The sequence below is a fragment of the Charadrius vociferus genome, unplaced genomic scaffold (genome assembly GCF_000708025.1).
Source record: "Charadrius vociferus isolate BGI_N301 unplaced genomic scaffold, ASM70802v2 scaffold54, whole genome shotgun sequence".
Lineage (NCBI taxonomy): Eukaryota > Metazoa > Chordata > Aves > Charadriiformes > Charadriidae > Charadrius > Charadrius vociferus.
The window spans coordinates 997,159-1,019,296 of NW_009648350.1; the positions used below are offsets into that span (position 1 = coordinate 997,159).

General features: G+C 45.3%; 1 protein-coding gene across 1 annotated transcript in view; it reads left to right on the forward strand.

Moving 5' to 3' along the window:
- The window catches only part of MYBBP1A (MYB binding protein (P160) 1a), a gene marked incomplete at its 5' end in the record, with an annotated part of 61,690 nt that overhangs the window by 17,845 nt on the left and 21,707 nt on the right, over positions 1 to 22,138 (forward strand). The window contains 4 exons of the mRNA XM_009885183.1: positions 41 to 175; positions 1,411 to 1,522; positions 3,837 to 3,968; positions 5,152 to 5,220. Of these exons, the coding sequence (XP_009883485.1) occupies positions 41 to 175; positions 1,411 to 1,522; positions 3,837 to 3,968; positions 5,152 to 5,220 (448 nt within the window). The remainder of the gene's footprint in view (positions 1 to 40; positions 176 to 1,410; positions 1,523 to 3,836; positions 3,969 to 5,151; positions 5,221 to 22,138) is intronic.

The following is a 22,138-nucleotide window of genomic DNA, read 5'->3' on the forward strand; positions in this document are numbered from 1 at the left end:
GTAGGTAATGTCTTTGGGTTTGTTTCTAATGCTCTTTCAGGAACTCATTGTGCCGAACTAAGCAGTACTGCAAGAAAGTGGATGCCCTGAAAGAAGATTTGCATGCATTAGTGGAGAGGCTTGTGAAGAAGGCCTGCAAGCACACTGACTCTTCTGTGGCTCTCTATTATTTCAGGTGAGTGTTAAAAAGGAGCATCTGTACTCAACGCTGTGGGCTGGTCTGTAAGCAGACGTCATATTGCATGTTGAAACAGTTCAGAGAAGTGAGAGATTCGATGAAGGCTAGGTGCCAGCATCTGTGTCGTAACATGAGAACTAGTCAGTCATCCTGGCAGTATGGAGCATTTTCAAACAGATGTCCGTTTTTTGGTGATTGTCTTCTGTGGGCTCTGTGATACAGAAATGGTCTGGTACGGCTTTGCTGATAGTGATGGGAAGCGCTTCCTTGAGGCTTCATCGAGGACTAATGAATTGTGTGTGATTCAGTGTGGGCATGAGTGTAACTTATAGTCAGTGTGCAATGATGGCTCTGTAAATACAGTGGTTTACTGTCTCCGTGATAGCCAATAATGATAATGAGTCCTGACTGTGTGTACCAATAATCACTCCTTTGCTGCTGAATACAGGTGAATTAGGATAAGCCGTATGTGTATTTGTGAGAAAACATGGGCAATCTTGCTGTTTCCTGGTTTAAATGGGAGTGCAGCTTACCAGTAGGCTCTCTTGGGACTTGCAGGCAGTTTCAGGAGGACTTTCATACTCTGTCTGGGATTTCTCAACACAACTGTGTGTGCAGTGGGTACCACGTTGCACAGTCAACCTAGTGCCATTGGGCAGTGTTGGCTCTGCAGCACACCCGGCTCCTGGCTGTGCAGGAACCACGGTACTTCCTGACAACACGGGGCTGGCTGTGTGTGCTGCATGACTCCCTGACAGCTTCCTGGCAGTGGCAGTCCTGAGTGGATAGTACAACATTTCTCAAAAGCAGCAGACTTGTCTGCATGCTCTCTCAGTTGATATGCCCGAGTTCTTCAGGCACACAGCAGCCTGGGCTGAGAGGACTGCACTGCAGTGCTGGCTGAGCTGTGCAAGCTCGGAAATTCTGGGCAAATGCAGAAGTCCTCAAGCAGTGCTAGTCAAAAGCATGAGCTTTAGGAAATCAGGCTGATAGCGGGGATGTCTGACTGCAGTGATAGATAATGAAATGATGCGGCGTTCTTAGATTTATTTGTCTTTAGGTCTGGCAGGAGTTGGTTAGACTGAGAGAAGGGGCTCTCTTGGACTCTTTAACCTCCCTTGGTACAGAATAAGCTGCCTGCATCACTTGGCCTCTGCCCTCAGGTGGCTTTGCAGTAGCACCATGATGCTGTAGTAACTGCTATGTTCTCCTCTTTGCCTTTTCTTTTTTAGTGCCTCATTATACCTGCTCAAAGTGTTGAGAGGAAACACGTCCGACAAGTCGTCAACAACTCCTACCCCTCTGCCAGAGAAACAGAGCAACACCATCCCGCAGGCTTGTCAGGTAAGACAGCAAGCTTCTCTTGAGGCAGTGATTTTTGCCAGTAAAGTTGCATTACCCCATTTCTGTGAGTGAGCCTTGTTTATTCAGTCTCACTGTTCCTTCTGCCTCCAGAGTACCTGTCTACATGATTTCTTTTCTGTAAAGCTGTCACATTCCCTGTCCCCTTCTGGCCCCCACCCTCCTGCCTCTGCAGTGCCTGCTTGCCCATAGCCACCAGGGGCTGCTGATGTACAGTGGATCCAGGTTAATTGCCGAAGAAGCCTGATGTACATATATGCGGCTTTCCTGGCTGATTTGCTATTCTTTTTTGTTAACCTCTTGGCAGTCAGTCTGAATTCTTTTCAGGGAGGATGCTGAGGAGCAGGGAGCCACAGGACAGTGGTGGATGCGAGTGAACTCCTATCTCTGAGGTTTGGCCTGAGTTATCTCAGGGTGGAGAGAGTGTGGAGCAGCCCTGATAGTGGTGGTAGTTGTCTGCAGAGAGTCTTCATCTGGTTGTGCTATGGGTGTCTATTACTTGGGGACTGTCTGGTCCCCTTTCACCTACTGTCTCTGCTGAATTTCACACGTCTCTGAACTTGGTGACCCTATATATTGGGCTGCCCAGACCAGCCACCTCCACGAGAGACCTAGCAAGTAATGTTTCACCAGCTAGCCTCTGAACCACTCAAATTGTGTGTAGGAATTAGTGCCTTAATCCTGTTGACATTTTGCGCGGGAGGAAAATAAACAGGGTTACCTCACGACAAAGGAGGGCTTGGAACTTGCAAACACTGAGATATTATTAGCGGCTGAAAAGATAGCCAATGTTTCTAAGGCTTAGTGAGAGACTGAGTGTGTTAATCCAAGCGGCTCTTGTTCTGTGCTGGGCTTTTCTGGAAAGAAAAACAAAGTGGGAGATCTGTGGGGAATATAAACAACATACTGAATGTTGAGGCTAGAGTGGGACATGCTTCACAGCATCCTTGTGCAGATTCACAGAGAAGGCTACTTACTCCCGCTTCCTGCGGGAACAAAGCTGTGGTCATGACCAGCCAAGGGCACAGCCAGCAGCTGAAGTGAGTTGCTGTGGTTTGTGTGGTGCCACTGGTGCTGCTGCTGTGTTGAGGCTGGGAAGGTTTTGTAGTGGGGAACCAGAGACAAAGGTGTGGTGTGTTTCCAGTGAGCAGTGCTTTGTGAGCATATCTGGAGGTTTTCAGTAAGCAGGAGAGTGGAACTAGAGCAGACCCTATGATGCAGTGGCCAAATTTATGGAAAGGCCTGTTACTATAGAAGAATTTTTTTACACTAAACATCTGCATGGGAGGAGGAATCAATTTTTTTCCCCTGCAGATGTGTATGTCAAATAAGTGCTGAGTATAGACATTTGACTAGAAAACTGAGGTCATATATTTCAAGATCCATCTCCCCTGTTCCACTCTACCCTGTTCTCAGCTGCAGTAGCACTGGGAGTTTGAAATGAGAATGGGACGCAACATTAACATGGCTTTAACTTGCTATGAGGCCATGAAAAAATTGCTTAGGCAGAGGTTCGCAAAAGGGCTGTTTACTGTTGTGAAGATCATGGCTTTGACCCCCTGGACTTTAATTTTTTATTGCTCCCTAGAGCGCTGTGCTTCCCTGGCAATATGAGAACAGTCAGGAATGTTGGGATGCGATGCTCCACACTTGGCTCTTCATTCACCCCTGTGTTGTTTAGATCCGTATGGCCTGTGCAGGTCTCAGCTGGTTGCTGGATGTCTGGGTTTTTTATTCCCCACCAGAGGGGGATATTAGAACGTTTGTACGGTTCTGGGATTGCTGAATCCCTGATCAGAGCTAGGGCTTGTCTCCTGAGTACCTGGACGTAGCTGCTAATCGTATGTAGATCTGGATATCTACATACACTAATATTTACATATTCAGATAGCTCTACAGCTGAGAACACCATGTGCACAGCACAGCTGCTGCAGGATGGTCTTTGAGTGCTCTGTGAACCTAATATGTGTTAAACATGCCCACCACAAACCTAGAATCACAACCCCCACGCTACACCACACTACATGCAGTGTATGTAGTCTTACTAGAAAGCTGTGTTGCCCTTCGCTAACGTGGTCATATGGCTGTTGGTATTTGGGAGAGCCTGTTTGGGTCCCACTTTGTTGTATCTTCATGGTTCTGTGTTGTATCTCGTAGGCCTGTATCATATAAACTACCCAAGAATATCTAGTTGTTGGAAAATTACATGTGCATTGGAAGAAATTAATTACTTCATTGCTGGTGTTTCACCCTTGCATTTCACAGGAAACTTTTTTGTTCTGCTTCTTCCCTATAGCTTTTGAGCACAGGTTGTTTGGATATGGAGAGGGTGACTGTAATATATCGGCAAGCACTGACACAACTCTTGACTCAACGGAAGAATGCCCTTACAAGCTCCATGTTCCATGATCTCTTCAGACGCTTCCCGGTAAGTGTTGCTGGCTGTGTGGTGCGTTGTCTTCTGGTGCTTACAGAGTATGGTTGTAATTCTAGGGAAAGTAGGGAGAGAAACTTCTCCACTTTATTGCAGGCTTTTAAAACTGCAGTAAGGTTTCCTAGGATCTTCTCCTGCTCAGACTCCTAATACTTCATGTTTTGATAGCAGCGCTGCAGAAAGCCAGGATCACATTTGTGGTTTGGATTGGGATACTGCATGGAGAACATAGATAAACAGAAGGCTGCTCTTCAAAGCATAGTCTAAGAAGCTCTAGTTTTTTACCAGTGTTCAAGACAACGTGGATGAGCAAGGTTTGCATAAAGGCAGAGGGGCCAGCTTGTTTAAACAGCTAATGTAGCTCCTGTCCAGCTTTGCTCTAACTGCATGCTGAGTTTATCAGTTTTCTTCCAAGAAGACTGTAGAGTCTAATTGGAATCTAATCTGCAAGCTGGATGTTCAGACAGTGTCAGTGTCTGAAATGTTTGAGGTATTTCCTGCAAACTTGACCTATGCCTGGAGCTGGTCTCCACTATGAGGACAGCCAGTTTTTAAGAAACAGGCCTTGGGTCTGGATGTTATACAGTTCTTCAAGGATTTTTAGGTCAGAGTGAGGTAGAGACAGTTGCCAGAAGCCCTTTCTCAAGAGCTTCAACCTGACAGGAGGGTGGGAGGAGACATAGGCTTGTGTAACTGTGGGAAGATGCTTTCAGACTCTGAGGGAATCCCCACAGGAGAGAGTTCTTTTGCATACCAGGTTTCTTAGGACACCAGCCCATGATGCTACCCACATAAGGTAATGAAATAGGGGGGAGAGAAGGGTTGTGTCCGCATGGACAGCTAGCTTAAGATTCCATCTGCAGTTTTCTGGAGCCTGTGGATTCCATGTGACTGTTCCTTGCAGAAACGCAGAACACAGGAGGTGAAGTCTTTGCCTGATTTTTCCAGTTTAAGAGTTTTGCTGCTGAGTTCCTTGTGATCAAGATTTCACTCAGGGCTGGTGTGAGCAAAGCTGTTAATTTTCAAATAAGCTGTTGGTGATCTCTGGGCATTTTTCTCTCTAGAGGCATTTTCTTCTCACTCAAGAAGCTGTGTAAAATATACACTGTTTTGCTTGAAAAACAAACCTGTCTGTCAGCAAACCCCTAATAAGAGACTGGGTCTTTCTTTGTTACAGATCATGTGTAAGCCATTAGTAGATACTCTTGTCAAGCATATCACAGCAGGAGCCAGGCATCATCACCAGGTAAGAAGGAACGCAAACAAACAAAGCTGTATTAAATAGTCAATTGGAGAAGTCACTTAATCATGGCAGCTCAGATGATGCTTATTGCTGCCTCTAGGGCTGTCCCAATTTTGAGAAGTGGGCTTCCTGGGGGGGACAGCTTTTGCAAGTGCTGCCTTGCTGCTTCAGGTATGTGACTGAAGTTGTGGAAGTAGCTTATATATTCACAGTCGTGCGGGGTTCTTTGATAGCATGTCCTTTAAAAACTGCCTGCAGCTTTCAGGGTTGAGGCCTGATTGTTGTAGGGGTTGCCTTCAGTTGCTTATTCCTTGATTAAGTACTTATTGGTAAGATGTTCCTCTGTATTAATGCAGCCTGTTATAATCCTTGCCTCTTAATGCTAACTCAAGGTTAGCTTCTTGAGTCTGTTCCACGCCTTGCCAGCTGTCCTGCATTAGAAAACGCAGGCCTGGTGCGTCTGTGTCTAGTTTAAAACCACCTGTACTATAGATCCGATTTTTGATGGTTGATTGCATGTGCCTGACTAACAGAAAATTAGTGGAGCCTTATCAATAAAACATTGCAGGGTGAGTGCACAGCTCGCTGTTGCATGAGCAGGGAATGGGGCCTCTCTGGGTTTTCACTGCAGCATGCACTGCAGTGGGGGTGCCTTACACGCAGTTAATAACCAAAACCCCTTTAGGCCAGTAGCACCGTGTCTCAAACTTTCCCACCCCCTAGCTGTAACGTGCATCTGTCCCCTGCAGAACTGCATCCTAGATTGACCTTTCTGTTTCATAAATAGCTGTTTTATTGTTTCTGATCATTAAAGGGAATGCGAAGGGCTAGGTGTGTGTTCACAGTAAGGCTGCTTTACATTGTCACTGTAAATTGCATTTCAGGCTCTTTTACCTAACAGGAATGGCTCTGATTTAAAGAAGAACAAAAAAAGAGAGTGAATTAAGCTATTAGTAAATTCAGTGGGTAGAAATGGGGATGTGTTACACAAATAACAAACGAATTAATTGTAAGGCACGTACTTGATCCTATCCTCAAGAGACCAGAACAGCATCCCAAGCAGACAGCTTCATTTATGTGGGTATCTTTGCTTCCCCACAGGGAATAGCATTGTCCTTCTTTCAGGGCTTCCACAGTTATCTGCTCAAGCTTTGTTTCCAGAGCCTGTTTATCTGTGGGTGGGAGGAGTAGGGGAGGACGTGCGGTGCACTGTGTGTGGGAGACTGGGTAGAGAACACGGATATACTACTGTTTAAACAAAGGCAACATGGAGAGTAAGCTGTGCGGAGCCTGTGGAGCTTGGAGCTGCAGCTTTACATTTTGTGCACACTGCTTCCTTTTCAGGAATTCTGGCTTCCTCTCATCAAATGTCCACTTTGCCAAGTTTTCAATTAAATTTGCCCACTGATTCTCAATGCAAGTGTGCTCTGGTGGTACCCCAGGGGGCAAGTAAGGCCGGGGGGGGATGGCGAAGTGATGTCGTGGGTAAAGCAGGAGGATAACTTCTCTGGAGTCTGCAGCTCCTGGCGGCCTCTGAGGGAGTGAGGTGGAGGGGCTCAGCTGCCAAAAGGGCTGTCCTAACTCAGAGTCCTGAGGACACAAAGGTCTCCTGATACTCTGACTTTGGCCAGCCCCGATGGTCGAGAGGTAAGTGGGTTAGTCACCCATTTTCAGCCCCTGAACATTGGCCTTTAGTCATTAAAGTAGCTTAGTCCCAGAGACATGAGGCTTAATTCCCCTTCTAACACTCCTATTATTAATGCTCATCGTTCTGGCTATGCCTGCTGCATCTGTATGAACAGCTAATCCCACTGTGATTTTGACTTCTTGGCTCTGCAGATCCCTTTGGCAGGGAGTCCTCGGGGCCGTGCTGGGTGGGGAGAGCCGTGCTCTGCGCGGGAAGGTGGAGGCTCACAGCTCTGGCTAGGTGTTGTCCTGGTAACGAAGGCTGGGGCTCTGGCCCAGCAGGGCTGCTGGCCACTCTGCCAGCTGGCCTGGGGGAGGCCCTTCCCAAGGGGGTGGGAAAAGTGGATGCACCTTCAGGTTGGGCTTTTAGGTAGTTTTGAACAAAAGCAAAAGCGGTTCATGAGGAGGGTGTACGGGGAGTGTTCCTTCCTCCTCACCCCGAATACCTGGGCGTTTGTGAGAGCAGCGTGGAGGTAGGGGCTCTGTTCCATCTCTCCTCTCAGCAAGACTGGTCCCTGAGTTTTTTAAGGCAAGATCTTGCAGCCACTGGCGTACATGTTCAGCTCTTGTTTTGGGGGTCTCTGCTCTTGCTGGGGCCTCTAGGGTAAAGTCAGACTTGACCACTAAGTGATTGCCCTGGACTAGCCCGGTTGAGGTGATTTGCAGCACTTTTCCCTGTGTGCTCAGTACACCACACCGTGTACAGCGAGGCCCGGACCTCCCTGGGCTCTTGTCAAGAAACAACAAACCCCAAACTGTACGTGAAATGTTGTTCCTGTGCTTTCTGTTGTGGGCTGCTGCAGGTCTGCCGAACTCAATTTCTGGGCAGTTGTAACTGAGAGAGGATCCTCTAGGAAATGCAGGAGCCATTCAAATGCCGCTCAGCTGGCATTGGCTTGGAGAGGAGCAGTCTGGCCTCTCCAACCCCAGCCATTTGTCCTGACCCCGGGGACCTCACTGTCTGCCTGGTGCCCAAGTGTTCGTGCAGTTACGTCACAAAATGAACATGAGGATGATTTGGCTGAAAACTTACCTTCTCCTTGCACACATACTTTTTTTTTTTTTCCCCCTTTTGCTCTGTTAAAATTAACTTTGATCGATTCACTGGTGTTGATCAGAGCACAGGGATAATCCGTTGAGGGGAAGGAGTGGCTGGGTGAAAGCTGCGATTTATTTCATCAAACTGCAGTGCTTGTTAACATGAAATTAGGGCTCCTGTGAAGTGAGTACAAGAATATTGGAAGGCAGAGTTTGTCTGTGTGGACTGTTGGCTGTAGCTAATGACTCCGGCAACTGGATCTTACATTGCTGCAGCCTTTCTGTGCATCCTGTCTCCCTCAGTTCCTCAGCTCTAAAACCCTCATCGAACCCTCAGCAGCAGTGTTGTGTGTGTAAAGACAGAGGTGTTTGTAGCCGTCGGATGGGTGTTACATGCCTTTCCAGGAGGTGCATTTCTTTGGCCTGTGTGATTGCTCTGGAGAAGGATCTTCTGGAGATATCCAAAGCTGGGTGTATCAGAGGGTGCATCTTGATGCAAAGCTTAGCGGGGAAAAAAAGGAAGCTTTAGAACAAGAACTGTGGATAGTGTGACTGACATAAAGTCAGCCCTTTTCCTCTGACAACTGTTCCTACGTGCCTAAAGCAGCAGTAAGGTTGTGCACCTCCATACTGAAGTAATTTGTGAGATAAAACGAACAGCACTTTGGGGGGTGAGAGCTCTTAAGGCAGTTTTAAACCTGGCTCACAGTGGTTGGGTTGGTAGGTTTTCTGAGCAATAAGCTCAACCTGTATAACAAGTTCTAAACTGGAAAGGTGAATTTGCAGTGGACTTACTGAGACTGAACTTGAAACTGCAGCTTGTACATGTGGCCAAGTTCTGTTCCTCTGATGTTACTCCTGGAGCACGGATGCCTGCAGGAGACAGTAATACAGCAGTTTCCCTGGAAAAGGAAAGAGCTGGAGAGATTGGTGTCGTTTGTGAGTGGGGGAAGGAAAGGCAAGGGATGCTTGACCAAGGAGTAGGGGGTTGTCATCCCACCCTGAATTCACTTAGTACCTGTTTAAACCTATGCATCAGAAAGATACAAGATAAAGATCTGTGTGACAGTGGGTCTGCAAAAATCACCTTGTTTCTGAGCAGTTCATGCATCTGCGCTGGACTTCTCACCTTTTGTGAGACCACACTGACTGCAGGACACTACGAATCATATTCTGCCATTTCAAATGCCCTGTGACTCTGGCAGCTGGTGCTTTAAATGCTCAGTGTTACCTGTTGGCTGGCCTATTTTTCCAATTCTGCATTTCTTGAAATGTGGAGCCAAAGAAGAAAGACTGCTGTCCCAAAGGTGCCTGTGTGCAAGTTAAAATGCTTCAGGCTTTTAAAAAGTGAACACACTAACATTTGGTTGTCTTTCATTTATTGTACAGAGAAATCTGGTGGGTTTTGTCGTGGTTTGTATTTTTTTTCTACTACAGTAGCAGTTGGGATCTTTTTCCTAAACTCTTGTTGATCCATATGTATAAGTTAAACCAACGGATACCTTAAAGCTTCACTGTTTTCTCAGAATATGCTCTGCCTCATGCCTGAGATGTGTTCTTGCACTGTTGTCTACTGTAGAAAGAAGTGGATAGAAATTGTATGAGATTACTATATTTTAAGCAGCTTCTATGGAGCTTTTCAATAGGACCTGTAGTGTGTGAGAAGTGCTGCAAGTTAAAGTAAAGAAGAAAGAAGGTGGTAAAGAATGACATTTTTTGGGTAGTATAATCCAGCTTGTTGGATGCAGTTTTGAGGACTGAGGTCCTAAAGATCGGTCATACTAACCATGACCTTGTACTTGCTGTAATGGCCAGCAGAAACATCTTCAGTGGTAGGAAAATGGGACTGGTGCACACCTCACAATCTTTTTGTACATATAGGCAGATTTTCCTGGTAAGAGAAATCCATCAAGTGCTTACACCTGAGTAAAGTGCAGCTAACATGCCATATGCGCGTGCATTACTGCATACGTACGTGTGCTCTGAGTAGCTTAGGTACAAATGACAGCTGGGGATATAGTCTCCAGTGATAAGGCTGGTTTGGGAAAGCGGCAAGTCATCAGAAATGGAGCTTGTGTTATACCTTTGAGTTGACCTACAGGTAATGAATTGCATTAAGCTTCTGGCACAGATGCTCCCCTTGGCAGTGCCAAGCCTTGCAGTGAGCCAAGCAGAATGTGTGTGGTGCTGACAGGTGGGGGAGACTTGTGCTGTTTTGTTGACTAAGGATGTTGCTGTCAGTCCGATGTCTTCCACAAGCACTAAACACATTCTCTCAAATTCTGTTTAGAAAAAAAAATGTATGCAAGCTTGTTCTCGCTTCCTCCTTTCTTAATGCAATTCGATCTTACTACTGCAATTGTTCTCCAGGAGACCTTAACGTTCAAATTACTTCCTTGTGCTTTGTTTCAGTGGGTGCAGTGCTGCTTTTTCAATACACACAAAAGGCTTGCTTTTTTGGCTTATGCTGGTGGAGCGTAAACCAGGGATCAAGATGTGTTTAATGTAATGATTGTTGCATGACTCAGCTGCATACCAGAACGCTCCTGAGCCTTAGGTGAGGAATGTCTTCCTGGTTTATTTTTAGCAGTATCGGTATAGCTACAGTAACATCCAGTTCTGTAACTGTGTGCGGTCTTGGGCTGTCCCTCTGATGCTGTTACAGCACAAACCCCTTGGTGGTGCATTGTTAATTGTGATGAGGTTCTCACTGCAGTTCCCCCCACCCTCCATTCTCATACATGCTGGGGCTGCCAGAGGACTGGATGAGTCCATGAACTAATGCTTCTGCCCTAAAAACTTCCTCTGTTAGTCTGAGGATCAAGCAAAGAAGGAAAATGCGTGGCTGGTTGCACTGTGGTACCCAGGCTTACGGCTGATGCAGGCTTCTGTAGGCAAGCACGTGCTCCGGGTGCCAGCTCTGAACTGGAAACTGGCTGAAGCACAGCCTCTCGGGAAGCCTGGACTGGAACAGCCGTGCTTTTGCCTGAGAGATCCAGGTTGTTGACCATTGGTATTGGAACCAGTTTGGAAAGGAAGACTAGTAAATGAAACATCCACTGCTACCAGCAGTAAGGTGTTTCCCCATCTCGCTTGTACTGGCAGGCACTTAGGCCACTTCTAGTCTGTAACTTTCTCCTAGGGTTTAGGCAAATGGTTTGATACCTGTCCCTTGTTCTTTTCCTTTGGGAAAGGCACTAGGAGTGTACATTTCAACACAACCTTTGCAGTTATTTTTGCACTGTGGTCACACATCAGTTTGAATACCTTCCTGTCTTCTTATTTACATTTAAAGCTGATTGAGGATGTTGCAGTAGCTGGGAGCATAATGATGCTATATTTGTCCATCAAGTGATGTTATTTTCTGCGATTTGGCTAGAACTCTGCAAAGCTGAACAGAGCTATCGTGAAACTAATAAAAGTCATTTTACTTAGTGTGGAGATGAGAATGGGCACAGAGACAGAGTTCAAAATGTCATCTTATGTCATACAGATTCATTAATATTTCAAAATGTGTTTTTATAAAGCAGTCTGTGACAAGGAACCCTTTAAGATCTATCTAATAGAGAGTGTATTTTAGGTAAGTTGCTAATTAATCTTGGTGCTTTGGCAGTCTCCCCAAAGGGATCAAACATATATAGACATAATTTTACAGAACTGTGCCAGAGCTGCCATCACCAGAAGAGTAAAATATGAGCCCAAAGTCCTGCCAAAGAGGTCTTGGCTGGTTGACAGTTATCTTACTGAACAGTTTATGTCCTATGTAAATATCTAAGTTAAAAAGTAATTAAACTTTAATACAGCAAGAACAGTAAAAACACTGCAAAGCATCGGAAGCCAGCACCCCTCTGTGTGTATGTGTGGGAGTATTGATGATCGTGCTGTGATAGATGAATGGATCACTACATTAATGCACTGTGCCTTGCCTGCATTCTCACAGAGACCTTCCAGCAGGTGGTATAGGAAGGGTCTTGTGGAATATTTTGCATAAGCTGTTACTAATAATGAAGCAAAATAAACCTCCCCAGATAAGTGCCATCACTAGTTCATCTCTACCTCCTTTGCATCAGAAACGAGAGCGGGGCTGCTGGTGCTAGCTAAGCAACAGCCCATGACTGAAAGGTACCATTCCTTCAAAGCATCCTCCATCCCCTCGGCAGAGGTAGGACGTGCTGTGCCTGTGTCCTCTGTAGAGGTGTCACTAGGAGGAGGGCTCATCCCGGGGTCTGGTGGAGGCGAGCAGACCTTCAGAGGGTGAGTTACCCACAGGCAGTGATAGCTTCTTGTGTGATATAGTGTTACAGTGGCTGTTGCCTGCAAACTTCTTCCTTTTTGTCTTCTGCTGTTCAGTACATGCCTTCTCTTCAAAGAGCAGAAATCATTTGCAGCTGGAAAATGTATGTCAAACTGACATGCTTTGGTTCCAGTCAGTGTCCTGCTCCTGTTCCTGTTTTTGTTTTGTGTAAGGAGACGGTCAAGGAGATTCTGTGTTTTGCAAGGTAAAACTGAACTATGGGTGGGCTCTTGCACATTTTTGAGCTATCTGATCATGCACCAGTGAAGCCCTATGACATATACTGGCTCTAGGTATGTAAACTGTCCCTCTGAAGTCGAAGGGGAAGCAGTTGAATGCTTAAGTGCTTTGCTGGGTAAGGCCAGAGTGCTCTGTGTTTTTGTGTAGAGATTTTTCATTCCTAGACCTTTAGGATGGTTGTGGATGTGGATTATTGCATCCCAGCCTTTCATTTTTGAGAGTGTTTCTTGCACTGGGAGAGCTCAAAGAAACTGTCTTCCTTTGGCGAGTTGGAGAACATTGACAGCATCTATAAATAGTCTCTGATGATTTTTGGAAGAGCGTCTGATGCCATAATAAAACATAGCACTCTCTGATGAGCTGCTTTATAAGCCATGTTTCTGTCTCCCTTTCCTCTCACTTTGTGTGAGGTGGTTGAAAATTTAAAAGGATGTTTAAATTTTTCAGGTCCTCCTGACCGCATTTAAGCTGAGTGCTTGAAATCCCATGGCATGAGTTTTTACTTGTATTTGCATTGAGAACTTTATGTGCTCATGGTGTACTTCAGTTGAACAATGAATCCGTGGGGTCTCTTTGGAACATTGTGCATGTTGCTAGCTGTTTATGTTTGTTTATTTTTTCCATCATATCGGGGTTTTTGGTTGCAGTTCGTGGGGCCTTTTAATGGCCCCTATGTCTTTTGCAAAAAGTGTCTAGCAGACAGATACCTGCATTGCCCGCATATAAATCCATGACGGTACCAGACATTAATTGACTGGCACAGAGAAACTGCCCTGTTAGCAGTCCCAGTCTTTGTATTCCACCATACTCAGTGCAGCACAAACGGAACATGAAAAAGCTCCTTCTTGCCTCTTTATTCTGATCCTGGAGATATAGACTGTGTTTATTCTGCTCGCTACTGTTCAGCCGATTGTGTTGGTGATCATGTAGCAAATCCTCAGTCACGGAGGAAACATTCTGGTCTATTACTGGGAAGAAATAAGAAAATTAAAAGGTCACATACACTTTAGTTGTTACTGTAGACACAGCTGCTGGCAAGAGCTATCCACGGTTGGGACTGAACAGTAGCATTAACAGCTCTGCTTATCGGACGGACTCGCTGAGTTAGATTTATACCATACTGCAGTGATTTTTGAAGACTGAGTAATTTCCTAGCCTCCTAAATTAAACTTGCCATCTGACACATGGGGAGTTGATAGTTTTTAAAAAGAGAGTGAACCACCCAAGTGTGTTCTGCTCAGCCTGACAAACACAGCCCCTTCGACAATTTGATGAGTAGATATTTGTGTAGAGCAAATGGAGAAAGTTTGCTTGGAGGCAAGGTCATTGCCATGTGTTTAATAACAGCAGAACAAAAACAGGAGGGGAAGAAATGTCTGCGGTGGTGATGGAATTGGTGACTATCTCAGTTATATGGGTTCGAGTTACACTGATGCAACAAAACGTTATAAAAATGTCAGGATATAATCCTGTTTTGTTGAAGTTTTGGGTAATGATTTCTGGTGTGTTTACAGTGGGCTATTGGATCTTGGTTTGGAAATACTAGCAAGTGTTTTGAAAGGATGTTTTGTCAGCAAGTGAAGAAAGATGAGGGCTTCCCCAGCATAAAATGAAATGCCAACCCGGGCTGCATTCACTGACAAGGTTGTTCTTAAGAGTTCGTGTAGAAAGTGGTAGGTCCCTTTCTGTTGTTGTTTGCAGATAGGGGAGGAGTGGGGTTTGGCTGCTTCTGTTTCTGCTTTCCCTTGGCGTGCATTAAAGTGCCACTCTGCAAAAGTTAAAGCACAAGAAAGGAGTTAGGATTTCTCTGCAGCATTTCTCAGGAACCTCCTAGCAGAACAGGGTCTCAAGCCATGCCCCTCTCCCCAAGGGCAGTGTGCAGTCTGTCGTGTCACGGTGCTTCTCAGTGGATTCTGCAGAACGAAAAGATCTGCTGGTGAGCATCCGAATCAGTGAATTTACAAAGTTCAACCCAGTACAATATCAAACTCTTTTTTTGTCTTGGCTTAGCAATGCTGTTTATTTCAATGTTCCAAGCTAACAATTTTACTGACGTGTGAGTACTTTTTTTTAATGCTGCTTGAAAGCTAAGTTTCAATCGTTGACGTTTGAGTGAATTGGAATTCTAATTTCTCATTATCTGCTGATAAATGTTCTCAAAAGATGAAAACCTTTGTCCTTGCAACATCAAGCCCCATCTAGTAAATCGGGGACAGCAGCTAAAAGGCACACAGTGCCTTGGCTACATGGTTTTGTTGTTGGTTGTTTTTTTTTTGAATGCGTACTGCTCTTAAATCTCCTAAATTATTAAATTTGACTTTAGTGAAATCTCTTTAAATAGGCTGCATTATGTGGTAGCTGCTTTCTGAATAGCCTAAGAAAATCCTATTGCATGTCTCTCCTGAGTTGAGGAAAATTGGCTTAGAAATTGAGGAGTCATCTGGCTTAGAAAGTGTTGGGAGCAGCAGCCAGGTGAAGGGAACTAGAGGGGATAGTTTTGGTTTTGGTCTTACCAAGGTGTGCAAGTAACTTGAGGTGTCAGTGAAGCTTCTTGATGTTTGATAATACATTGTGTATATTTGTAAAATAAAAATTGACAAAATGAAAGCTTTGGGGATAGGTTGGTTGTTCTTTTCCTTTCTAAGAGAAAGCCAGGGTTGAGAGAAAGGATAGTGCCCCAGATGATTTCGCAAGAGGTCTATTGATATTTGGTAATGTTTCTTTGAGCCTTCGCTACTGGGACGTTCTGTGAGAATCTTTGCTTTGATTTCTTAACAAAAGAGCATTTCTTGCTCTGGTGTTTAGAGTGAGGAGCTTGTAAAGGTAAAGTGGAAATGCGCCAAAATAAACAGGGCCATATTAAGAAACCAAATTGTCTTAGATTTTTTTTTTTTTTTTGTAAATTGTGACTTTGTTCTTAACTTGGGAGAGAAGTATATTTGGGAGTGGAGAGGGAAATGGGCATGTTTCCTGATTATTATTATTATTATTATTTTTTAATGTGGGAAGGGAGAGGCTTGGATACATTGCACAGAATCCATTGCTGTTCTTTTCTCCTCTGGTCTCAGCATGCCCTATGGTACCAATATTCCCCTCCAATGTTTCAGTCCTCTAATTCGGCATTACGGAAAGAGCAAGAAAACATCACTGCTCAGGGGCACTAATATGTGTTCTTCTACTGATTTATCTTGTGTTCTCATGGCTCACTTAATTATGACATCTTTTTATTTCTAATAATAAGATATTGACTTTTTTTTTTTTTGGAGGGAAACATTAAGACTGATTGGCCTTTCTGATATCGTAAGTGGTTACCCCTGGGAGAAATGAATCTCTGTGTTCACCAAAGCAGCAGACCAATATATGGATTGTTCTGTATGGATTGCTGTGTCCAGAAGGTCTGCCTCTTGGCCTCTGGTGAAAGAAGAGCACAAGGCAACTAATGTCTTCACCACCCCTAAATAAATGCTCACGAGCTCTGTCTTTGTTGTATGCAAATTAAATATTCAAAGCCAGTATCTAATACCATCAGCCAGGCCTGGCCCAGGGGTCCAGAGTGTTATTTTAGGTGTCCATTGTTTCGACTGCCCAAATGTGCTGCAGACCCTTCATCTCGGGCAGAAAGCCTGCCAGTGAAGCCCAGCATTTAACGTGCAGATACCCTCTGAAAAATTGTGGTGTCAGATCTTCTCCCTGTGTGTACTGGCTCATCTCTACTGCCTTTAAAATTTAGCTGCATCTTATTGCTGTCACTAGTTCTCGTTAGATTGTGGTGACCATAGGAAGGAGCTTTGATTTTATTTTGTTCTTTTAAAAATTACTTTTTAATGATTCCCCTCCCCCCTTTCCCAGCTGCCAACAGAACAGTGCTGAAGGAAGCAGCTGTACGTGTGCCCAGTTGTATTGGGCACAAACGTCCTGTCGCAGTGAGCAGGCTTTCACAAATGGGTTCCTCCGGTTAGGCAAGTGTAAGATGGGGCTTTTGCTCAGACAAGAACATCCTCCAGAGCGCTGTTTGCAGAGGAACCAAGCATGGAAACAAATCCGCTCCTCAGCAGCAGTGGAGAGAACATGATTTGCAGAGTCCCCGCTTAAACAAATTGTTTAATGATGTTTTAGGGCATGAGGAAACCTGTATGTAAGCGAATACTGTATATATGCCCTGATCTGCAGGCAGACTGCTCCAGTGTCTTGACTGCTAGTCCTGGGTTTCTGCTGGCACAGGTACATAGAATCAGTCATAGAATGGCTTAGGTGGGAAGAGACCTTGAAGATCATCTAGTGCCGACCCCTGCCCTGGGCAGGGCCACCTCCCCCCAGCCCAGGTTGCTCCAAGCCCCATCCAACCTGGCCTTGAACACCCCCAGGGATGGGGCAGCCACAGCTTCTCGGGGCAACCTGCCCCAGGGGCTCACCACCCGCACAGTGAAAAATTTCTTCCTGATATCTCATCTAAATCTCCCTTCTTCCAGGTTGAAGCCATTCCCCCTCATCCTATCACTACATACCCTAGTAAAAAGTCCCTCCTCGGCTCTCCTGTAGGGCCCCTTAATGTACTGGAAGGCCACTCTAAGGTCTTCCCGGAGCCTTCTCTTCTCCAGGCTGAACAACATTTAAAAAAACATACTGGTGTGACTGTGTCAGTGAAGACAATGACTATTTTTACCTGTAGGGCAAAGGCTGACATAACTTGTTTAGGTGCAGCTGCATTATATAAAGGAGGTTTCTATGGGGTGTAGCTCATTCCACGTTTTCAGCCAGATTGAGCGGTGGTGGTTTAAGTGCTTGTGTCTTGCAATAGCTGTTTTCATCTTGTGGAGGAGGAGGAGGATGTGCCACCGTAGCTAATGTGATAAAACTTTCTGTAGTGTAGACAAGTACTCAGTAGCAGCAGAATGAAGTTAACAGCCCATCTGATCGATGCGACAGCTGCTGTTCAGAGCCTTGGGAATAGTAGCAGAATTGTATAGATTTCTTAACTTCTCATTGCTGCTGCTTAAAGCAGGACATCTGAGCCATGGGTGAAGAGGTTTATGAAGGATAATAAAAATAAAGAGGAGAGGGGAGTCAGCAGGAGGGGTAGAAAGATGGAGATTTCTTCACAGTCAGTTTTGTCTCAATTGCTGTCTTCCAGGGAGCTTTGTTCTTTTTCAGTAAGCAAGGTAGTAAAACCTCAAATCCAAAAGCAGAGCTTCCAAAGTGGGGACCAGGATCTGAGTGCAGCACCGCGTCCTGTGCTTTTGGTTTTCCCCTACTTGCAGGCGTTCTAGCAAGAGGTTTCCACCATCCTGGAGTTGCTGGTGTTGAGCCTCTCTCGTGGAGGTGAGAGACCCAATTCGCCTGCTACCTAACAGATGATGAGCAGGTGATTGCTTTTCCATTTTTTCCATTGCTGAGGTAGTGACTGGGCAATTGGCCCGCACTAGGAGTTACTGGGATCATACTTTCCAACAGCTTAAGAGGCCACACAAACCCTTGTGTTGGCAAACTACTGTTTAGCTTATTTAGAAACTAGCTAGAGAGGGATGTTGGCTGTTTCAGAGCTTTAAAAATAGAAATTAACATGAAAAAACCACAAACCCAACAGAGTTCATTGATAATTTTTTGCACTAGAAGGCCTAAACAGATCATCTACATGATGATGATGATCAAATGAGCAAAATGTGTCTCATGTGTGACAGTTATTTTCAATGTGCTAATATGCAAGCTGTTGTGGGTTGTTTAAAGGTTCCCGGATGGAAAGCATCCTGCCGTTATCTGTGGAAATCTGCTTTTTTATTAGGAGGGAGGAACAGGTACAATCTACTTTGCTTGCGACTGTGTTGCAGTGCAGGTTGGCTGATTCTAAAACACTGAAAATTGCAAGGGCTTGATGACCTAGGATGTTTGGGGGGAGTACACTGAGTAATATTGCCTTTCTCATAAAATGTGATTTAGGTGTCGCTTAAACGCTTTACATGTTGTAATTAACTAGCCTTGCAAATTTTTTCTTATCCATTTGTTGCAGGAACTTAATTTAAGCTCTAAAATACCATTTGTTTTGATCACTTTTTGGCAAGGAGAATTTTGTTCCGGGGCTCGTAAATCTCCTAGTTGGTGTATTTTTTATTTTTGGCAAGGCCAGGCTGAGAGAAGGCTTAGGAGGAAACTCCTTTCTGGCCCAGAGCGTGGTGTTTGGTGCAGAGGGAAGGTGTGGGAGCAGGGGTGGTGGTTGATGGTGGGGGGGCTCTGGTCAGTGTTTTCTGTGTTATCGTGCCTTGGCTGTTCCTGGAGGCAGGAGGGCACATTTGCAGACATGGAGACTGGTGCCTGGTAGGACAACTTCTGTGCTGGCCAAATTGTACCCTGCCTCAGACAGTAATACTGGACCTTGTCAAGGCTGGCTGAGGAAACGTCTTGAAAGAGCCGATTGATTAGTCTGAAAACATTGGATTGTAGCAGGAAATACTGAGTTCTGCTCCTGAGATGCATGATCACACAGAAGAGAGCTTCGTGGTCTTTCCTGGGCCAGCGTGAGCTCTCTGTGACTCTGCTTGCAGGCACCAGGAGTCTGTGTAGAGACGGGTAACACAGCGTCCCTGCTGAGAGCCGGCCGCGCAGCCCAGGCACCGCGCTGTGGCAGTGCTGTTGCCAGGCGTGTTTTGCCCGTGTCCCTGTGTGCAACGGGCGCTGCAGACAGGAGCTCTTCACAGGAGGGTTTCTCAGCCTGGTGGCTGTGGTGTGGTGCACAGCAGGGCTCCGAGCTCCGCTGGAGCTGGGAAGTGTCCGCCAGGACAGAGGAGGCAGCCAAGAGCAGGGTGCAGGAAAGGCACTCCCTGGGACCCTTAATCAGAAGGGACAAACAGGGTGAATTTGGGGTAAAAGTAGCTGTCTAATTTAGAATCACAGAATCACAGAGTTTTCAGAGTTGGAAGGGACCTCTAGAGATCATCCAGTCCCACTCCCCTGCTAAAGCAGGACTGCCCAGAGCACATCACTCAGGACTGCATCCAGGCGGGTTTTGAAAACCTCCAGAGCCATTGCCCCTCGTCCTGTCACTGGCAACCACCGAGGAGAGTCTGGCTCCATCCTCCTTCAACCCACCCTTTAGATATTTGTAAGCAATAATAAGGTCTCCCCTCAGCCTTCTCTTCTCCAGGCTAAAGAGTCCCAGCTCTCTCAGCCTTTCCTCATACGGGAGAAGCTCCAGTCCCTCAATCATCTTGGTTGCCCTTCGCTGGACTCACTCCAGCAGCTCCCTGTCCCTCCTGAACTGCGGAGCCCAAAACTGGACACAGTATTTCAATTGTGGCCTCACCAGTGCTGAGTAGAGGGAGAGAATGACCTCCCTCGACCTACTGGTCACACTCTTCCCTATGCAGCCCAGGATTCCAGAATCGTAGAATTATAGAATGGTTTGGGTTTGAAGGGACCTCAAAGATCATCGAGTTCCACCCCCCTGCCCTGGGCAGGGCCACCTCCCACCAGCCCAGGTTGCTCCAAGCCCCGTCCAACCTGGCCTTGAACACCTCCAGGGATGGGGCAGCCACAGCTTCTCTGGGCAACCTGCGCCAGGGGCTCACCACCCGCACAGGAGAGAATTTCTTCCTAATATCTAATCTTGATCTCCCCTCTTCCAGTTTAAAGCCATTACCCCTCGTCCTGTCACTACAGGATGCTGCCTTGGAGCGTTGGCAGCACATTTTTAAACCAAGACAGAGTTATGGAGATAGATGCTCAGGTGTCCTGGTGTGGGCAGTTCTGCATAACTGAACATGCCGGCCACGTTATCGTAACATGTGTCCCAGAAGGCGCTACCACTTCCACTCTGAAACCTTTTAGATAGTGGCTAAATGAGAATTTTGGCTTCACTGCTTGCGTGTGCCTTGTTTCAGCAGGGATGAGGAAGTTAAAAATTAATTTTTGGTCTCAAAAATAGTTTTCTTAAGCCACAGCCAGGGCTTTGCCTTGTCCTCCCTTCCCCTTGAATTTGAAACATGTATGGAACGTGTGTGTGTGTGCATGCCATTTGTGAAATACCGCAGTTACAGCTTGCGGATGGAGGAAAATTGATTTGTCAAGTTTTTCTTAATCACCTCTGGTTTTTGCTTTTTACATCTAAAGCCTTCAAATAAGTTTTGTATGTTTTAAGTAAATAATTGGCATTTGGTGCTTGTTCAGTGAGGATACTTCTTAAGGATTTTGAAGGATAATTTTTTGTTTGTCTGTAACTTAGGAAAGAGGGGGTTTGTTGGGTTGTGTTTTTTTTTTCTTGTTGAGTTGTTTTCTTCTTGCCTCCCCCAGAGAATTTGCAGCTTGATCCTGTTGAGGTCAACAGGCTGTGTGAAACTCCAGACTATTAAGTTAGTCACAAGTTTAAGTCCTCTGTTAAGTATTGTCATACCAGTTCCTAGCCAAGAAGACAGTCTTACCCACAGTGTTGGAGTGCTCAGTCTTTTATAATTCTGATTATTATGTGTCAAGGAACATTAGGAAACTTGAATGTGTATAGTGTACATTGAACTGCTGCTGTTTCTGTACTACCTGCTGTGAATTTGCTGTACGGAACTGGGAGAGCCATTGCTGTGGGCCTTATTCTTCTTTCCGTTTCATAATTTACCCTTTTGAATAAGCTTCTAGGCTGTCCTAACTTGGACTCTGCCTGCCAAACCATATCAAACAAACTTGTAGCTTATAGGCTCAGAAATGCTCAAATGCACGGAACAAATGTGTTAAGAGACATGAAAAGCAAGGCCTGAAACTCAAGACTGCTCTGTTGGAGCCTTTCTTTCCAACCCACACTCATTGTAAATGTAAAAATAGAGTGGTTTAGCTGTGGAGCAGAAATGGGGATAGACTGGCACGTGCTTCATGTGGCGTTGGATGCTATTTGTTTTCTTTTTACAAAAGCTTTGGCAGCAGTTGGAAGAGATTTTACTGTCGTGCTCTGGATGTCCTGCCCTGTAGTAACAAATGACAGGTTATTGTCCTATAACTAATAGTCCTGTTAGCTGGAGCTTGCTGTGGGTTTGGGTTTGGGTTTTTTTTTGGGGGGGGGGCATGGTGTTTGTTTGTTTGTTTGTCTTTAAAAATACGTAAAAAGTTGCAGATATCTGAGGAATTTATTTCATAGTTCAACTATATCTTAAAATTCAAAGAAAGCTTATTTAGGATTTCCCATATTCTTGGCATATGTTCTTTTATCCCAGCTTTCCTTGTAGCATTTGTCACGAATGCAGTATGTGATTCATGTGATTGCAGTCTCAAAGGGCTTGGTAGGTGAGAACTGCTAGAAGTGCAATTATTTTTTGCCATATCCCTATCGTTGTAGAATAATCTTAATGCTGAGGATTACATACTGAGCGCTGCTGTTTTATAACGTGTGCTGGCTCTGAATCAGATGTGGTTGCAGGTCAGGTTATGCTGTAGCTTTGCTGCTGTACCGCGTATGCCAGAAGGGAGACATCAGTGCTCTGAAATACCAGTAACCTGTGTGGTGTGATACCACCTGTATATTTTTGTCTCCTGGACTTCCAAGAGCAGTGAAATGATGATAGCACTAAAGCTCCTGATGCTTCTTTAGTTCTAAAAATATATTTGAGTTGCACAACCTGGTAATTTTCCAGGTAACATTTTCTTTTTGTTTATATTTATTACATATATAAAGGGAAAAGGAAGTTCTTGCCA